The sequence below is a fragment of the Schistocerca nitens genome, chromosome 4, assembly GCF_023898315.1.
Source record: "Schistocerca nitens isolate TAMUIC-IGC-003100 chromosome 4, iqSchNite1.1, whole genome shotgun sequence".
Taxonomy (NCBI): domain Eukaryota; kingdom Metazoa; phylum Arthropoda; class Insecta; order Orthoptera; family Acrididae; genus Schistocerca; species Schistocerca nitens.
The window spans coordinates 287,280,648-287,301,117 of record NC_064617.1 but is presented as its reverse complement, the minus strand read 5'-3'; the positions used below and the strand labels follow the sequence as shown (position 1 = coordinate 287,301,117).

At 39.3% G+C, this 20,470-nt stretch overlaps 1 protein-coding gene across 2 annotated transcripts in view; it reads left to right on the top strand.

Annotated features, from left to right (window-relative positions):
- The window catches only part of LOC126251457 (serine-rich adhesin for platelets-like), a 417,638-nt gene that overhangs the window by 313,799 nt on the left and 83,369 nt on the right, over positions 1 to 20,470 (top strand). For both annotated transcript variants that reach the window (XM_049951888.1, XM_049951887.1), the window contains 2 exons: positions 7,771 to 7,964; positions 19,287 to 19,512. In XM_049951888.1, coding sequence (XP_049807845.1) covers positions 7,771 to 7,964; positions 19,287 to 19,512 — 420 coding nt within the window. The remainder of the gene's footprint in view (positions 1 to 7,770; positions 7,965 to 19,286; positions 19,513 to 20,470) is intronic.

Sequence of the window (20,470 nt, the reverse complement as noted above, 5' to 3'; positions counted from 1 at the left end):
ACCCAAAAACGTGAAAGGCATCGAAACCAAAAAGAAAGCAGAAAGATTCTCCGCATTACTATTGTCGACTACAAATATGGGAACAGTGCAAACAACAGATTTGTAAGATACCTCAGCATCAAATTGTCCCAAGAGAGAAATCTTCTGTTTATTGTAAGTCCGTAATTGCCTAGTGACAGGTGACGTGATTGGAGAACCCAGCTGAAGATACGTCAGAGAATTGATGATAGTGGCGGCAGAACCAGTATCCACATGCATGCGAACATCTTGACCAAGTATTTGGACAGTGAGGAATAACTTCCCTTAAAGGGAAGAAGTTCAATTGACAGACAACACAGAATTAAAATCAGCGTCATGTTCATGAACATCATGTATGCGGTCGGATTTGCAAACAGTTGACACATGACCCTTTTTTTTTGCATGACACACGGCCCAACGTTGTTGACGATCTTCACGTGAATGTTTCGTAAAACACTGCGGACATGAAGGAAGTTGCCGTGGATTTTGATGCAGTTTCTTAGAGGTTTGTTTACGGTTAGGCTGAGGCTGCACTTGGGAGTGTACTGCGGCCATGTCGGCCGGCGGGGACATGCCCCATGCTTCGTCAACATCGTACAGAGGTTGTATTTCCCCGACGTCACCCCGTGCCTCTATTTGTGCTCCAGCGGTGCGAGAAATTTCAAAAGACTTAGTGATGGATAGGACTTCATCTAGAGTCGGATTTGCCAACTGAAGGGCATGTTGCCTAACTTCTTTGTCGGGTGCCGATCGGATAATAGCATCCCGTACCATGGAATCGGCGTAGGATTCTTTGTGAACCTCAGTAACAAATTGACACTTTCTACTGAGGCTGTGAAGTTCAGCAGCCCAAGCACGATAGGATTGATTCGGTTGTTTTTGACAATGATAAAAGGCAACAGGAGAGGTTACCACATGCATTTGCTTTTGAAAATAGACGGACAGAAGTGAGCTATTTCAGCAAAGGACAAAGATGCAGGATCTCTCAAAGGAGCCAATTGCGACAAGAACCGATACATTTGAGGTGAAATCCATGAAAGGAACAGAGACTTATATGTTTGTTCGTCCGTGACACGAAATGCCAAGAAGTGCTGTCGAAGACATTTTTCGTAATCAGACTAGTCTTCCACTGTCTCGTCGTAAGGAGGAAAAGGAGGTAGAGACAATGACGAGGGACGCCCCGCATTTGATGCCGCGACAAAATCACGAATCGCATTTGTGAGAAGCGTTTGCTGTTCCATGAGACCTTGCAATAGTTGCTCTAAAGTAGCCATGGAAACATGTGGGTCAACGATGGAAAAGAAAAATCCCATCCTCGTCGCCAATTGTTATAACTTCTAGTTGAACAAATATATTTCAAGGAAGACACAATACATGAAAGTCACAGATCAAGTAAACAGAGTAAGACGTGTGTACACTTTAACAGTCAAATCATAACTGAGTCCAAGTCTAGCGGCCGCTGGCTGGCTGGCCGCTTAGGTGGTGCTGCTGCATGGCTGGCAGAGAGGGCCACATGTAGAGGATGCGCGTAACTGCGCGGCGGCACTTTGGAAGATCGGCAAGTCACAACAGCAATGTAGAATGAATATAATTCACGCGGGAAGCATAATGGCCACCAACTTTGCTGCCCTAAATGAAAATTTCTCACCACTGTACCAGTACTGTAGCTTTAATATTATTTTCTTAGATACTAGTTTATGATGAGAAGTACTTCAATACATTTGTACTTACAGTTCACAACACATGCTCAGTGTCACTGACAGTCCACTTAGTAAATCTTTCCGTCCACTGTCCAAATGCTGCAGTTGTCAAATTATTTAATGAGATATTAGACTATCACCAGAAGCATGCTGATATGTTCACCCTTCACTTCACAGACCAGTCTATATGTTTACTGCTACACGTATGCTGTTCCCGCACTTGCCAACCAAGAACAATGTCTCTCTACCACCATAAACATATTATTCTCTCACACAGAATGTTAACAAGATTACAAACTTATAATATATATTTAGTCATATATAAATGTTATTCCAAAAAAGAACAAAGCATATTGCAAACAAATTAAAGTAAGAAATGTTTTCGTGTTCATAATGCTATCCCCCTCCATGAACCTGCCCGTAGGGAGGCCTGGCTGCCTCAGTGATGCAGATAGCTGTATCATAGGTGCAACCATGATGGAGGGGTTCCTGTTGAGGGCCAGTCAAATGTGTTGTTTCTGGAAAACTATAGCTGTAATTTTTCCCAAGGGCAGGCAGCTCTACTCTATGGTTTAATGATGATGGTGTCCTCTTTGGTGAAATATTCCATATCGGAGCATGGACTGTTAGATCCCTTAATCGGGCAGGTAGGTTAGAAAATTTAAAAAGGGAAATAGATAGCTTGAGTTAAATGTAGTGAGAATTAGTGAAGTTTGGTGGCTGGAAAAACAGGAATTTTGGTCAGGGGAAAATAGGTTTATAAGTACAAGGTCACATAGGGGTAATGCAGGAGAGGTTTTATAATGAATAAGAAAATGGAAATGTGGGTAAGCTACTATGAACTGTATAGTGAATGCATTATCGTAGCCAAGATAGATACGAAGCCCATGCCTACCACAGTAGTAAAAGTTTGCATACCAACTAGCTCTGCATATCATGAAGAGACTGAAGAAATGTGTGATGAGGTAAAAGAAATTATTCAGATAGTTGAGGAGATGAAAATTTAATTGTGTTGGAGGACTTGAATTTGATAGTAGGAAAACAAAGAGAAGCAAAAGTAGTAGGTGATTATGGACTGGGGGAAAGGAATCAAAGAGGAAGCTGCCTGGTAGTATTTTGCACAGAGCATAATTTAATCATCTCTAGCACTTCATTTAAGAATCATGAAAGAATGTTGTATATGTGGAAGAAACCTGGAGACACCAGAAGGTTTCAGATTGGTTATATAATAGTAAGACAGAGATTGCTGCACCAGATTTTAAATTGTGAGATATTGCATGGCTAAGCAGGAACGACTAGAGGACAAGTGCAAGGATTTAGAAGCATATTTCTCTATGGGAAAAATAGATACTGCCCACAGAAAAATTAGAGAGACTTTTGGAGAGAAGAGAAGCATCTGCATGAATATCAAGGACTCAGATGGAAAACCAGCACTAAGAAAAGAAGGGAAAGCTGAAAGGTGAAAGGAGTACACAGAGGTCTAAACAAGAAAGATGAACTTGAAGGCAGTAGTAAAGAAATGGAAGAGGATGTAGATGAAGATGAGATGCGGGATATAATACTGTGAGAAGAATTTGAAGAGCACTGAAAGGCCTACGAAGTAAAAAGGTCCCTGGAGTAGACAACATTCTGTCAGAACTACTGATAGCCTTGGGACAGCCATCCATTCTGTTGGGTGTGCAAGATGTGTAAGATAGGCGAAATACCCTCAGACTTCAAGAAGAATGTATTAACTCCAATTATAAAGAAGGCACTTGCTGACAGGTGTCAAAACTACCGAACAATCAGTTTAATAAGTCGTGGTTGCAAATTTACTTACACAAATTCTTTGTAGAAGAGTGGAAAAACTGGAAAAGATATCCTTGGGGAAGGCCTGTTTGGATTTCGAAGAAATGTAGGAACATGCGGGGCAATACTGACCCCCATCACTTTTCTTAGAAGGTATGTTAAAGAAAGGCAAAACTGTGCTTATAGTATTTATATACTTTGATAAACCTTTTGACAACATTGACTGGAATATTCTCTTTGTAATTCTGAAGGTAGCAGTGGTAAAGTACAGGGAATGAAAGGCTATTTACAAATTGTGTCAAAACCAGATAGAGTCGAGGGGCATGAAAACAAAGCAGTGATTGAGAATGGAGCGAGATAGGCTTGTAGCCTATCCTTGGTGTTATTCAATCTGTGCATTGAGCAAGCAGTAAAGGAAACCAAAGAAAAATTTGGAGTGGGAATTGAAATTCAAGGAGAAGAAATAAAAACCTTGATGTTTGCCGATGACATAGTAATTCTGTCAGATACAACAAAAGACTTGGAAGAGCAGTTGAATGGAATGGACAGTGTCTTGAAAGGAGGATCTAAGATGAACATAACAAAAGCAAAACAAGGATAATGGAATGTAGTCAAATTACCGTATTTACTCGAATCTAAGGCGCACTTTTTTTCCGGTTTTTGTAATCCAAAAAAACGCCTGTGGCTTAGAATCGAGTGCAAAATAAGCGCAAGTCCTGAAAAATGTTGGTAAGTGCCGCTACAACTAACTTCTGCCGTCTAATATATGTAGCGCTACACAGGCACGCTTTGCAGGCACAAAGATAAATACTGGCACCAAAACCTCTGAGTCAGTAAATAAATTTAAAACAAAGGTGGAAGACGAGCTTTTTTTCTCCGCCCCGAGTTTCGACCACTGCATTTTCATACATTATCCAACGAAGTAAATACAAATTCCGTATTGTTCATCTTCGAATGTAGCAGCATTTCAATGTACTATGAAAATCCGACTGGCAAGACTGTTTGGGATGTTTGTCAATACGGCCAACTCTACGTTCTGAATTTTTTCCTACCAGTGAGAAGAGATGGTTGCTAATAGGAACTTTTGTGAATTGAGAATCACATGCAGTATTCTCTTCACCACAAGAATAATACGAATACAAACATTTTGCCATGTATTCTTCGTGTTTGCTGCTATCTCATTTAAATACTGTCTGTCTAATAAACTTCGAAACTAATAGTGTGAGACAACAGCAAACGCGGAAGAATATACATATCATGTCATGTTTATATTCGTATTATTCTTATGCCTAATAGTGATACAGTCAGAAATGAAGCACGGCAATTGACTAGAGTTTTAAATTTAAGATGACTCTAATTTCCGTGCAGAATGTAATGTACAAAAGAGGTGTCTGCAAAGATTTTCAAACGGCGAAAAAGTTTAGCTTAACTCTCGTTCAGAACATCTATCATATGCAGACTATTATTCGGTTCTTGTTGATCATTATCAAAGACAGCAGCAGTGTGAGTAGCAACAAATAGCAGTCTCTTGCCATTGTTTCACTAATGAGACAATGCCTCTCTTTTTTTTATCGTAAGCGGCGGTAGCGCGCACAAAAGCAAGCCATGCCGCGATCAGCGACAGGTCATAAACACACATCAGAATGCGACAAACAATGCATGACAGTACAACAACGCATTTTTAGCTTAGAGTGACGTAAATACCTATAACAATGAGAACAGCACTTATCAGATCAAAGAAAAATAAGCAATCGATTCAAAACATACGAAGCACGTGAAAAAGGAAGGGTACTCGTATAAATACGGACCTGACACATAGCAATGGCTACCTGGTAAAGCTTAACTGCTAAGCTTACAGCTCGAACCAAACTACTGTAGCTGTATTGTCATTCACTCGACCTAAATTGTGTCTCATATTACAATGGACCAATTTTGTTTCGATTTGGAGGTGCGGCCTAAAGCTTTTCTCTCCCTTGAATTTCGAGTCTCAAATTTCAGGTGCAGCTTAGATTCGGGAAAAATTTTTTTTCCTTGATTTCGAGTCTCATTTTTCAGGTGCGGCTTAGATTTGAGTGCGGCTTAGATTCGAGTAAATACAGTAAATGAGGCAATGCTGAGGGCAGATCAAGTAAGAGATACTTCAAGTAGTAGATACACTTCACTATTTGGCCAGCAGAATAGTAGAGAAGATATAAAATGTAGACTGGAATGCCAAAGAAACCATTTCTGAAGAATAGAAATTAGTTAACATTAAATATCCTCTTTTTTGTGTCAGGAAGTCTTTTCTGAAGGTATTTGTCTGGTCTGTAACCATTTATGAAAGAGAAACATGGATGATAAATGGGTTAGACAAGGAGAGAATAGAAGCTTTTGAAATGTGGTGCTACAGAAGAATGCTGAAAGTGTAACTAATTAGGAGGTATAGAATAGAAGTGAAGAGACAAGAAACTTATGGCACAACTTGACTAGAAGAAGCGATCAATTGATAGGACACATTCTGAGACACCAAGGGATCACCAGTTTAGTTTGGAGGAAAGTGTGTGTTTGTGGGGGGGGGGGGGGGGGGGGGGAATTGTAGAGGGAGACCAAGAGATGAATTCAGTAAGCAGATTCAGAAGGATGTAGATTGCAGTAGTTACTGGGAGATGAAGAGGCTTGCACAGGTTGGAGTAGCATGGAGAGCTGCATCAAACCAGTCTTCGGACTCAAGGCTAAATGGCAAAAACAACAACATTGTTATTTCACAAGGTCAGGGCTCATAGAAAGGACAGACTGATAAGAAAAGGTTGATTGAAGAAGGAGTGGAATGAATAATGTGATTAAGAAATAGGAGGAAATGATAAAAACAACAATACCTTCTGTTTGACAACTGTCACCCATTCCCTTCATTGCAGCCTTGGTATGTATGGTAAATGTTTCTGTTCGAGCACCACGTCTGATGACACCTATACCAATAAACTATCCCAGACTTTCTCTCTCTCACAACTACATCACAGAAGTAGTCTGCAAAAGAATCTCCTGGGGTCTTCTTCTTGGAACCTCCAACAAATATTGTGCCCCTTTGTTACATAGTATTACTCATACCATAAATGTTTAAAATAGTATTCTACAAATACTGTGACATTTTAAAGTCAAGCCCTGATGCCCGATCTTGTCAAACTGTGTGACATGCTCAGACCATTTTTGTGCCCCAGATTTCCTACCCCTGCAATCATTCCTACTGTAAAACCTGCCCCTTGCACCACCCAGACTACTACTTACTTCAGCTCCACCAACAGTAAATCCTATTACATTAAAGGCAGAGTAACTTGTGAAAACACATGTGTTCTCTGCATAGTTTTTTATGTGGGAATGACCACCATTAAACTGGATTAAAACATGAATGAGAATAGAATTTATTTAACCTTATGGACACCCAATAACCAATTGCTTAGCATGCTCTACAGCTTAAATCAGGAGACGAGTGGCTTTTATATCACATGGACCTTTTGGATACTCCCACCTAATACTAGTTTCCTCAAAGTCTGGAGTCTGAAACTTACTCTGCAAAATATCCTTGCACTACTCTTCTCTCTTGCATTTATTTCCCATTAATGACCCTGCCATGGTGTGTTCAATACTTAAGGGTTCATGCACTGAGTGAGCAGCAGTGTCACATCTTGATAGTTTCTTTAATATTCTGATATGAGTTTTCCATTGTTATGTGTAATTTCTAACATGTTTTATTTTTTGTTTTGTTCTTTCAATGGACTGTTGCTTTTTATCTTCTTTTGACATCCACTCATTTCCTTTGTATTTTTGTTCTCCTGTGACAGCTCACTGTGTTGTTGTTTAATTTTGTATGCTGAAGTTTGTAGCTGGAATGTACGATTATAGGGCTACATGAAAAGACTTAGTTGATGTTCAGTGTTTTTATTAAGGAAGGTAATGCTGCAGAAACAATGAAACAGTGTGTAAAACTAGAGAGATGAAAATAACTGTCGCAGCTCATGGGAGACCCAGTTGGCCTCTTTCTCCAATAACTACTCATTTAATATGTGAGAGAGCTTCGTTCACTGCAAAGATGAAACTGTTAACACATTTATTCTGCTTGCTCAAAATCCCATGCATGATTGCAGATACGTAGCTAAATTGTTGATATTATTTTCTCTCCACCCAGAAGCGTTTTCCTTTTGTCTGTAGTTAATGCATTCTGCTTTGTTTCTATACATAATTAAAATGCATAAAATACACACATGATGGTTGTCCTATATAATTTTTACAGGCAGTGAGTATACTGAAAGGATCCAGGAATCTAGAGCTTCTTGTCCGCAAGGGAGCTGGTCTTGACTTATTTCCTGGAGAATCGTCAGGATACAATAGTTCAGCAAGCAGTGTAGCAGGGGATCAGAGTCCAAACTGGGAAGAAACAAAACGATTATCAATTGTGAAAGAAGAATCTACTGAATTTGATGAAAGGTACTGAAAACTTCTCTCTCTCTCTGTCCCACTCTATCTGTCTTCTTGTATCTCATTGTTGCTAAATTGGATTCTAATTTGTCATTGATTGTGCTTTGTAATTGGCTTATGAAGTTTCATATTCTGCTGTAATTATGATAGGAACTGCCATTTTTCAATGTAACTATACATGAAAGAGGTAATTCTGCTTGCAGACTTTCCTCTTGTTTATCTGTAGTTCATTGTAGGTTTGAGTGAACAAACATTGCTTTTACTTATTTGATTGTATCTACATTCTTCTGTTTGTCTCTCATTGTTGAAAGCAAGAGTTTACCGGGCATGCCACTTTAGAATGATCACAAGTAATAGCTTTGATAAACAAAATACTATAGATGGAAGTAGCAATCAAGACATAGATTTTTACTTCCAGGCAAATGAGAGCTATTTTTGGGATGTTCTGGTAAGCTGATTATTAACAAAATTAAATCATTAATGATGGAAAAGATAGATTGTTTAATGTAGGAAAAGGTAGATTGCCACTTACCTTTGTGGTCAGAGTTGCCAGTTATGTGGGCATGAGGTGTGCTTGCTTGTGTGAAAGAACAGTGTGTGTTTCTCTTTTTTCTGACAAAGGCTATAGACAAAAGCTTATGTGTAAGTGTCTTTTAGTTGCGCTGGTCTGAAACTTAATGTGTCATCTTTATGGTAAGTAGCAATCTATCTTTTTCTACATTAATAATATTCCTATGTGGAGTTTCCATTGTTTAAAACAGAATCATGCAATTTCGTTGATGAAAGTAAATCTCTCATATACATGAAGTCATGTAAGTCCTAATAATTTTTTGTTGCATCATGACATTTTCTTGCCGGCCGAAGTGGCCAAGTGGTTCTAGGCGCTAGAGTCTGGAACCACGCCACCGCTACGGTCGCAGGTTCAAATCCTGCCTCGGGCATGTGTGATGTCCTTAGGTTGGTTAGGTTTAAGTAGTTCTAAGTTCTAGGGGACTGATGACCACAGCAGTTAAGTCCCATAGTGCTCAGAGCCATTTGAATTTGAACATTTTCTTGGCATAGTAATGGGTCATACAAGACTCATAGATTGTGAGATATGCCGTATTTACTCGAATCTAAGCCGAACTTTTTTCCAGTTTTTGTAACCCAAAAAACCGCCTGCGGCTTAGAATCGAGTGCAAAGCAAGCGGAAGTTCTGAAAAATGTTGGTAGGTGCCGCCACAACTAACTTCTGCCGTCGAATATATGTAGAGCTACACAGGCATACTTTTTGCCGTCGAATATATGTAGCGCTACACAGGCATGCTTTGTAGGCACAAAGATAAATACTGGCGCAAAAACCTCTGCATCAGTAAATAAATTAAAAAAAAAAAAAAAAAAAAAAAGGTGGAACACGAGCTTTTTTTCTCCACCCTGAGTTTCGACCACTGCACTTTCATACATTATCCAATGAAGTAAATACAAATTCCGTATTGATCATCTTCGAATGTAGCAGAATTTCAATGTACTACGAAAATCCGACTGGCAAGACTGTTTGGGATGTTTGTCAATATGGCCAACTCTACATTCTGAATTTTTTCCTACCTCTGAGAAGAGATGGTTGCTAATAGGAACCTGATGAAATGTGAATCACATGCAATATTCTCTTCACCATAAGAATAATATGAATATAAACATTTTGCCATGTACTCTTTCGTGTTTGCTGCTATCTCATTTAAATCCTGTCTGCCGTGTCATGTTTATATTCGTATTATTCTTATGCCCAATAGTGATACTGTCAGAAATGAAGCACGGCAACTGACTAGATTTTTAAATCTAAGATGACTCTAATTTCTGTGCAGAATTTGATGTACTAAAGAAGCGGCCGCAAAGATTTTCAAACGGAGAAAACTTTTCGCCTAACTCTCGTTCAGAACATGTACTATCATACGCAGTCTATTATTTGGTTCTTGTTGATCATTATCAAAGAAAGCAGCAGTGTGAGTAACAACAAATAGCAGTCTCTTGCCATTGTTTCGCTAATGAAACGATTCCTCTTCTTTTTTTTTAATTGTAAGCGGCGGTAGCGCGCGCAAAAGCAAGCCATGCCGCGAGTGGCGACAGGCCGTAAACACGCACTATCAGAATGCGACAAACAATGCATGACAGCACAGTAATGAATTTTCAGCTTAGAGTGACGTAAACACCTATAGCAAAGAAAACGGCACTTATCAGATCGAAGCAAAATAGGCAATCGATTCAAACCAGACGAAGCACGTGAAAAAGGAAGGGTACCCGTATAAATACGGACGGATCGCCTGACGCATAGCAATGGCTACCTGGTAAAGCTTAACTGCTAAGCTTACGACTCGAACCAAACTACTGTAGCTGTATCGTCATTCATTCGACCTAAATTGTGTCTCATATTACAATGGACCAACTTTGTTTCGACTTGGAGGTGCGGCCTAAAACTTTACTTCCCCCTTGAATTTAGAGTCTCAAATTTCAGGTGCGGCTTAGATTCGGGAATTTTTTTTTCCCTTGATTTAGAGTCTCATTTTTCAGGTGCGGCTTAGATTCGAGTGCGGCTTAGATTCGAGTAAATACGGTATTCTGTTTATATGAAACCTAAAGAAACCATTAAATTTTTACAATGAAGACTTGTTTTTCTGTATTTTTCAGTTTTTTAGTATTTTTGCAACATACCATTGCTCATTAATTTCAGTTGTTTCCAACTGCTTATGACAGCTTCAAACTTAACATGAAATTTGTTCTTGACAATATGTATAATGTGATGTCAAACTTACTTATTTATGTATTGAATGATTGTGTAGTTACATTGTGCATATGTAACAAAATTTTGTTTTACACAGAAGAATAATAAAACTTATAACTTCTTGGCAGATTAAAACTTTGTGCCGGACCAGAACTCATACCTGTGACTTTCTCCTTTGGGAGCAAGTGGTGTCCAACTGAGCTACCAAGCAAGACTCATGACCCACCCTCACAACTTTACTTCCACCAGTGATGAGGCAATTTGAGTCACATGCATGGTTAGATCAATCGTCATAGCACTTACCCGTAAAAAGTAAAATCCCCAGGTTTGACTGCTGATCCAGCACACAGTGTTAATCTGGTGTCATATCAATGACACTCTGCTGCAGAGTGAAAATTTTTTCTGGAAATAACAAAACTTGATAAAAATTTGTCAAAATATGTAATAATAAAATCTGTTCCACTATTCATTTATTTTTTAATCAAAATTTTCTTTAGCACTTGTGGTCCACAGCTGGTTAATCAATAGAGACTCTGCACTGTCACCTACACTAGACTCCCACTGTTATTGCAGCTTCATTAGACCATCTTATTTTCTCTGTCACTTCTTTAGTTGAGCTCTGCCTTCCCTCACAATTTTTCATTTTTACTACTCTACATCTCTTATTTCCAGAGATGTCGGTTTTATTTCTGTTGCTGGTAAGTTTTTTTTCAGAATCATAATTCATTATTAATTTTTTGTTTGTGTGTCAAAAGAAATTTATTATACTTTAATTTACACACACATACAAAAGGCACACATAGCCAACAAGCTGAGAACTTTGAATAGCTAGGCTGCCACCAGTGGAGAGTAATCAAGTACCTGTACACAGCACATTGTTGGCATAAGGAAAAGATAAATTGGTCCGGGAGAGAAACCTTACAAGTTTCTGGATAGTGAAACAATACTGTACGCAGCCATGTAGTCACATAGGTACAGAGCAACTTTGTGCATGGTTCTGTTCATGGATTCAACTCAAATCATGTATCACTGTAGGCAAAGCCATGAATGAGCCATTGTCTGTAGGATGTTTAGCTCCATGTGTATCGACACTTATTGTTTGGCTAGAGACAGGTTTCCCCACGCCTAAGTTGGTGCACGCAACTGCATCTACATCTACATACACATACATACTCCAGAAACCCTCGTAGGTTTATGGTGGAGTGTACCATGCACCACTACTAGGCATTTCCTAAATTCCACTCACAAATGCAGAAAGGTAAAAACAACTTCGTGTATGCCTCTGTACGAGTCCTGATTCATTTATGTTGTCTTTGCAGTTCTACATGAAATGTGTGTGGGTGGCAGTAGAATTGTCCTGTAGTCAGCTGGAAATGTCTGTTCTCTGAATGTTCTCAATAGTGTTTCGTGAAAAGAACATTGTCTTCCTCCAGGGATTCCAGTTTGAGTTCACGAGACATATCTGTAACACTCATGGGTTGATCAGACCTACCAGTAACAAATCTAGCAGCACAATCTTGAATCGCTTCAATGTCTTCCTTTAATCTGACCTGTTGGGGATCCCAAATACTGGAGCAGTACTGAAGAATGGGTCACACATGTGTGGTCTCCTTTGTCAGTGAGGTAAACTTGTCTGAAAGGCTCTCAATAAACCAAAGGTGACTGTTTCCCTTCCCTGCTATTGTCCTTACATGCTTGTTCCATTTCATATTGGTTTGCAATGTTAGACCTAGATATTTAATCGATGTGACTGTGTCAAGCAGCTAAACTATATCAAAAATTACAAGACTGCTTTTCTTACTCATCTGCATTGACATCCATTTTTGTGCATTTAGAGCAAGTAGCCATTCAACACGCCATATAGAAATTCTGTCTGCCATTCTGTATCCTTCTACAGTCACTCAATGACAATACTTTCCCATATACTGTAGAATCATCAGCAAACAATCAGAGACTGAGATCACCATCTGTCAAATCATTTACTTACATAGAGAACAGTAATGGTCCTATTGTATTTCCCTGGGGCACTGCTGATGATATCCTTGTGTCTGATGAACATTCGCTGTCAAGGACAGTGTGCTGGGAGCTATTACTTAAGAAGTCTTAGAGCCACTAACATGTTGAGAACCTATTCCGCATGCTCAGACTAACAGTCTCAATGGGGTGCGATGTTGGAAGCTTTCCAGAAATCTAAGAATATGGGATCTGCCTGTTGCCCTTCATCCATGTTTGCTGGAAATCATGTGAGAAAAGGGTAAGCTGAGTTTTGCATGAGGGACATTTTCTAAATCCACACTGATTTGTGGACAGAAGCTATTTTGTCTCAAGAAAAATTATTGTATTCAAACTTAGGATATATTAAATATTCTGCAGGTCCATTTTTACCCTTCTTTTACACAGGAGTCAAGGAGTCACCTGCACCTTATCCAGACACCTGGGACTTTGCTCTGGGCAAGATATTTGTGATAAATCCAAATTAAATAGGGGCCTGTGCTGGAAAGTACTCTCTTTAAAAGTCTGCTGTATATCTGAGTGGTCAACATAGCTAACTGCCACATGGAAGACCCCGGTTTGATTCCTGATACTGCCAGGGAGTTTTCGTTGGTGGTAGGACTATAACGGGGTGCACTCAGCCTTGTGAGGCCAACTGAGCAGCTGCTTGACCAAGTGATAGCAGCTCCAGGTCATGAAAAGTGTCAGTAGCAGGGAAGGTCGTGTGCTGAATCCATTCCTCTCCATACCACATCCAGTGATGTTACTGGCAGAGGATGATGGCAGTCAGTCAGTAACAATGGGCCTGCCAGGGCATGTGGATGGAGTTTATGCTTACTCTCTGTAAAACCAAATTGGGGTTCAGTTCGGATCTGGCAACTTACTTGTTTCAACTCTTTCTGTTACTTCTTAACACCAGGGGTGCCTATTTCTGTATCATTCATATAGGAGTCTGTGCGACATTCAAATGATGGTATTTCTGTGTGATCCTCTTGTGTGCATGATTTCTTGAATGTGAAATTTAAAACTTTAGCTTTCATTTTATTGCCTTCTTTTGCCTACAGCATACTGGTTGATGTATGGCTGTGTCTTATTAAATATTTTGGAGGTTCTGAGAATAATTTGACTCTCTACCTGCTTCATGCTATTTATAGATGCATGAATTTCTACAAACTTTTTCCTATCAACATTTCCACGGGCTTTTTTTCCCCCACCTAAGAGTACAACAATCTTTATTTCCTGAGCATTTGTTTAATTTTGTTATTAAATCACAATGGGGCTTTTCCTTCCCACTTACATGGCATGTCCTTCTCCAGGGCCCAATTTACAATCAGTTTAAGCTTCGTCTGTAATTCCTCCATGTGCATCATATTGGAACTAAATGTAGGATGCTAAAAACTACTTATCTGCTCTTTTTGACATAAATACTCTCTTCTAAACTTCTTGATGGATTTATTAACTTTAGTAAACATTGTCACTATGATGACACCATGATCACAAATCCTGTCTCTGTATTGTCACTGCCCATAAGGTCAAATCTGTTGGTAGCTGCAATGTCTAAAATATTTCCATTGCATATGGTGTGTTGAATTAGCTGCTCAAGACAGTTTTTAAAAATGTGTTCAGAACTGCTTCACAAGACTGTGTGTCTGTGCCACATGCAATGAATCCGTAAACATCCCAGTCTAGACTTGCTAGGTTTAAGTCACCTCCAACTAATATTGCATGACTGATGTATTCCTGCACTATTGGACATAGAATTTTTTTGAATGGTTGTACAGCTGTTATGGTGGAATCTATTGGCCAGTAAAAATATCCAATGTTTAATTTGATTTCACTTAGATCAGTTACTTCTGTCCAGATAACTTCACAGTTAGACTTGAGTTCAATCTCAAAAGAGACAGTATTCTTTTTTTTTAACCAATGAACACTCCCCCACTTATGGTGTATAACCCGTCTTTCTGATATATGTTCTGTGTCTCATTAAATATTTTGGAAGTTCTTTGAATTATTTGAGCATGACATCTTTCCTGAAGGGCAGTAAATTTAGGAACTTTGTTATGAATACTTCAGAAATGTACTGTTAGCATTTTGACAGACAAAGTGAATTTACTGTGTGCACGATTTGATTGTGATCACTGATCACTGCATATAAACTGGTAAGCATTCATCAGGTGACCTCAAGCTATCACCTAGTATTAAAAACAATAAAGTAAAAAAAAAGTTCATTGCATAAGTACTTGGCTGCCTGAGTAGATGCTTCCTGTCTGTAGTGCCCTCCTGACCTATCAGTCAGAATCCCACAGTTCTCTGCCATATAACGCAGATCTAGAAATCAGCAGTCAAGACCATCAATGAATCGATGAAGCCTTTTACTGATACCCTCCACTTGTCTCCAAACCAAAAGGCCCCAATCAGTTCTGGGTATGATACTGAAAATCATGAGTAAGGACTTTACCCCTTTTCCCAATTGCCTGTACAAACTGAGGATGGAAATAGAACCCTCATCCAAATCTAGGATGAGGCCCTGTGGTAGACATATCAAGCATATATTGGATTTCTTTCCAGCCCTGGAAACTATTTTCCTGATGGCCTCCATAACACACCTAACATTGGAACTCCCGATGACTAATAAACCTCTTGCCATATGTTCCTGTGTGAATCCTGCTGAAGGAGTGGCCAACTGTCCACTCGCAGCATGAACAGGTGGAGCCACACAGCCAGTCCCCACATAGACTTTCTGCCTCAAGCAACATGAATGCACTACAACCCACTGCTCACTCTGCAGTGAAGGTGAATATCCCATGTTGGGTATGCTGTAAGGCGCCTTGGTAGCAGAGCCTGTGGTTATAACAAGTAACACCTGTGGGTATGGCCTATGTGATGTGCCAGATTCTCCACACCCCCAGGGCAGTAGGCTGCAGACAGCTGATTGGGGCCGACACTATCCTGAGCTGTTTGCAAATTGTGGCCAGCTCCTCATTATATGGCACACAGCATGCACATGACCTATTCATCCTGTTGTTGTTGTTGTGGTCTTCAGTCCTGAGACTGGTTTCATGCAGCTCTCCATGCTACTCTATCCTGTACAAGCTTCTTCATCTCCCAGTACTTACTGCAACCTACATCCTTCTGAATCTGCTTAGTGTATTCATCTCTTGGTCTCCCTCTACGATTTTTACCCTCCACACTGCCCTCCAATGCTAAATTTGTGATCCCTTGATGCCTCAGAACATGTCCTACCAACCGGTCCCTTCTTCTTGTCAAGTTGTACCACAAACTCCTCTTCTCCCCACTTCTGTTCAATACCTCCTCATTAGTTATGTGATCTACCCATCTAATCCTCAGCATTCTTCTGTAGCACCACATTTCGAAAGCTTCTATTCTTTTCTTGTCCAAACTATTTATCGTCCATGTTTCACTCCGTCTAAATACTTTCAGAAATGACTTCCTGACACTTAAATCTATACTCGATGTTAACAAATTTCTCTTCTTCAGAAATGCTTTCCTTGCCATTGCCAGTCTACATTTTATATCCTCTCTACTTCAACCATCATCAGTTATTTTGCTCCCCAAATAGCAAAACTCCTTTACTACTTTAAGTGTCTCATTTCCTAATCTAATTCCCTCAGCATCACCCGACTTAATTCGACTACATTCCATTATCCTCGTTTTGCTTTTGTTGATGTTCATCTTATATCCTCCTTTCAAGACACTGTCCATTCCGTTCAACTGCTCTTCCAAGTCCTTTCCTGTCTCTGACAGTATTACAATGTCATCGACGAACCTCAAAGTTTTTATTTCTTCTCCATGGATTTTAATACCCACTCCGAATTTTTCTTTTGTTTCCTTTACTGCTTGCTCAATATACAGATTGAATAACATTGGGGAGAGGCTACAACCCTGTCTCACTCCCTTCCCAACCACTGCTTCCCTTTCATGCCCATCGACTCTTATTCATCCTACTACAGCTAATTTGAGTATTAAACTGTAAAAACACACAAAGAAATGTAATATTTAACTAGTTATTCTCCTGAAGTATCTCAAGTGACAGCTGGCACATGACTGTGGTGTCTCCAATGGTTGCTTTCTGTTCTCCCGATGCATCACAAATGGCAGCTGGTGCCTGACTGAAGTGGTTTGTTCAGTGCCTCGGCAGTTGGAAAGGTGCTGTTTGAGTCACCCCAGCACCAAGCAAGATGCATGCTGTGTTGTTCACATCTGGAGATATGGGTGCGAACATAACACCTGTGGAGGCAGGAGTTGACTTGACTTTCTCAGGTGGGAAGGGAATGATTGGTGCCAGTTCTGGAGCCCAACAGTTCATGGATCCCTGTTTGGAAAGCTAGTCTGGTATATTTAGTAACATATCGGCCACAAGTTGTAAGTTGCGCTTTCTGCTGTTGGGTGGATTGATCTTCCTTGTCAAGTATGTGAAAAGGGCTAGCTAATGGGTGGGGACCATCATTGGCCACAAGTTGTATAAACATAGCACTGAAGCTACGTGTGAGCATCTATTTTGCCAAGGGTCAATGGTGTAGTCTGGATGAGATGCTCCATGACCAGCAGCCTCAGACTCTGCTGTATCTCAAGCTTCCACTACCACGGACTGCCGCCACTCAACACAATGCAACTATGTCTTGTATCCATAAACACACATACACAAGAATAGGGAGAGCATTGTATTCATAGTGCTGTTTTCTCTGGTGATTAGTAGACAAAATAAAATGATCAGTAACTTGCAGTCTGTTTCTAAGCGGAACTTGGGAATGAAAAAATAAAGGTGGAACTTCTTCATATCATAAACATGTCCTTTGAAGTACATGGATTGTGTCTTCTGGTCAGGATATTGCAAGATATTCTGATTACCAGTATTTGCCAGTTAATTTAGCATTACCAGGTACATATGTAGATCCATTTCTCTTAAGCTTGTACATTGTGGACATGCCAAAAACAGAATCAAGGAAGTTTGTTTATGATGATAACTGGGTACTTGCAACAAGGTCTACCTTAATTGAACCATCAAAAGAAATCCTAAAGGAGGATCTAGAAGTGCTGAGAACGTACTTTTACAAATTGAGACTCCAACCAAATGCCACCAAAATGGAGGTTTCCTCCTTCCACATAAATAATAATCATCAGAAGAAAACTAACATACAGTTAGAAAATGCTACACTGACTCATAATAATACACCAAATTACCTGGGGGTAACCCTTGATAGAAGTCTATCCTTGATATAGGTCTATCTTACAGAGAGCATCTAACAAAAACAGCAAACACAGTGAAAACAAGAAACATAATCATTCAAAAGCTATTTGGGACAAAATGGAGAGCATTGGTATCCACCCTACATTCTTCTGCTCCGGGCCTTGTCTTCTCAGTCACTGAATATTGTGCCTCAGTTTGGTTACACAGCCCATATGCACAAAAGGCAAATGCCCAACTAAATAATACCATGAGAATGGTTTCTGGTGTCATTAAATTACATGCAGACAATAGTGCCAAACTTACTTAGATGTGCAATCTTTTCACAGATTGGAGCTACTGTTGATATTGATTTTCCTAGTGATCCAGTTGTTTCTGTAGCAGTGCCACCTGCTCCTTGTATCAGTCTTCTTGCCACAAAGATCAGCATCTGTGGTATAAATTTTTGATACAACTTTAACCTCTTTGCAACTTGAATCTATTTCGAAAAGGGGTGTACTAACAGTGTACATGCATATACACAAAAAAGAATAAAATAAGCTCAAAACTTTGAATGGTGAGGTCATAATCAGTGCAGAATAATCAAGACACAGATGTCATATCAGTCTGAGAGAGCAAACCAATCCAGAGAATGAACAAGTTATGTAGTCCAAAACAGTAAGACAAAACTGCAGACAGTTCTATAGGCATGGAGGTACAGAGATAGTGGCTACTTGCAGCTGTGTTGACAAATGACTATGAGGTTGGTCCACATTATGCTTTGCTATGGGAGTGAGTCTGAATGTGGTGCCATTTGTAAGACATTTAGCTCCATGTGTTTGTCAGGTTGTGCGACCTGCTATTGGGCTCGGGTACAAGAATTTCATGTTCTGCACTTTTAATTATTTATTTGTATCAATAGATTTAATATATTTTCACCTCAGCACTACTATGTTGCTATTCCCCACACAAAGCATTAGTACAACTACTGCTCTTCTTTTATTTACATTTCATTTCTCCTGTTAGCAAATAATGTAGGTCCCATGCTTGACACACATGTTGAAGAATGCTAGGAGAGCAACTGAAATATTATGAAAAACAACATTACCTTAGCTACAAACTTGAAAATCCAGAGATTATAGCTTTTTTTTAGAAAACCTGAAAAATAACTCCAGATTTTTTGTTCCCATTAATATTTTACAGCACTTGTAATTTTGTCATTGTTGTTTTATTTTTATTTATCTTTTATATTCTACTTTATCTTTCTTTAATTAAGTCCTTTCTTGTGCAATTATTTATTGATATATTCATGTGTTATTAACCAAGCACTCTGTTGTATCTATTCTCTAAAGTAAAAATAACACAATATTTATGTAGACTGTGTATTTGTTTATTGCAGGTTCTGCCATTTGCAGAACAGCCAGAGTGCAGGATTAAAAGCAAACAAAGACTGGAAACAAATTGAATATGAATGGGAACAGGCTGAAAAGGAAGAAGAAGAAATGAAGAAACATTCCCAAAGAATTCTCAACCGAGTAAATGAGTGCTCCATCACAGGTTCACGCACAGTGATACATCTCGGCGAGAATGGCATTACCACATGCATTGAGAAAATAGCTCAGAATGTAATTACAAATCTTTCATAAATAACTACACAGACATGTAAATTTTGCATTCAGAATTTTCACTTTGTTTATGATGGCCGTAAACAGAAGTACCATCTCTATCCAATGCATTCCAGCATAAATAACAATTACAATTTGGCTGAAGAAGAACCGTATGCATCCTACATGATTTACAAAAGCTCAGTGCATAGCTCTGTCAGTTGAAATTTGGAGCTATTAATTGAAAGAAAAGCTCTGCACTTGAAAGTGTGAAGTCACACAATGCTAATAACATTAATAACCTTTAAATAAATTGTACTTATGATCAAATTTTTCTTTTTTTCCCAGAGCAGAGTCCTACAGTGATATTTATTCTACTGATATGAACTCATACCATAATTCTGCAAACTATAAACTACACTCAGAATTGCATATATCCACTTCAGTTAAAATCTTTTGCTGAAACCTGGGAGAAGATTCCCCTCTTATTGATGCTATATGTTATGCTGTTATTTTATTCTGATGTTTCACTAACCTCTCAAAAACCTATATATCAGAATGGTGCATGAAGCACAGAGACATGTAATGGGAGACAGCATTCACAGAAACTTCAGAGTTCTCACTCTTTTTCTAGCAAAAATACACACATTCACACATGTGGGCTCTCTCTCTCTCTCTCTCTCTCTCTCTCTCTCTCTCTCTCTCTCTCTCTCACACACACACACACACACACACACACAAATGGAAGGGGGTTGGGGAGAAGAAAGGAAGAAGAGGAAGATAAAAAAATAATAAAGTTGTATGAGATGAATGGCTCGCAGACCTCGAAGGGCCATTTCAGCTGCCTAATTGGAAAGGTTTACACTATCCTTCATATCCATAGGCATCTTTCCTTTGCGAAGTATGAGTATTGTGTATGTAAGTGTATATGTTAAGTATATGTGATTTGATGTGTGTGTGTGTGTGTGTGTGTGTGTGT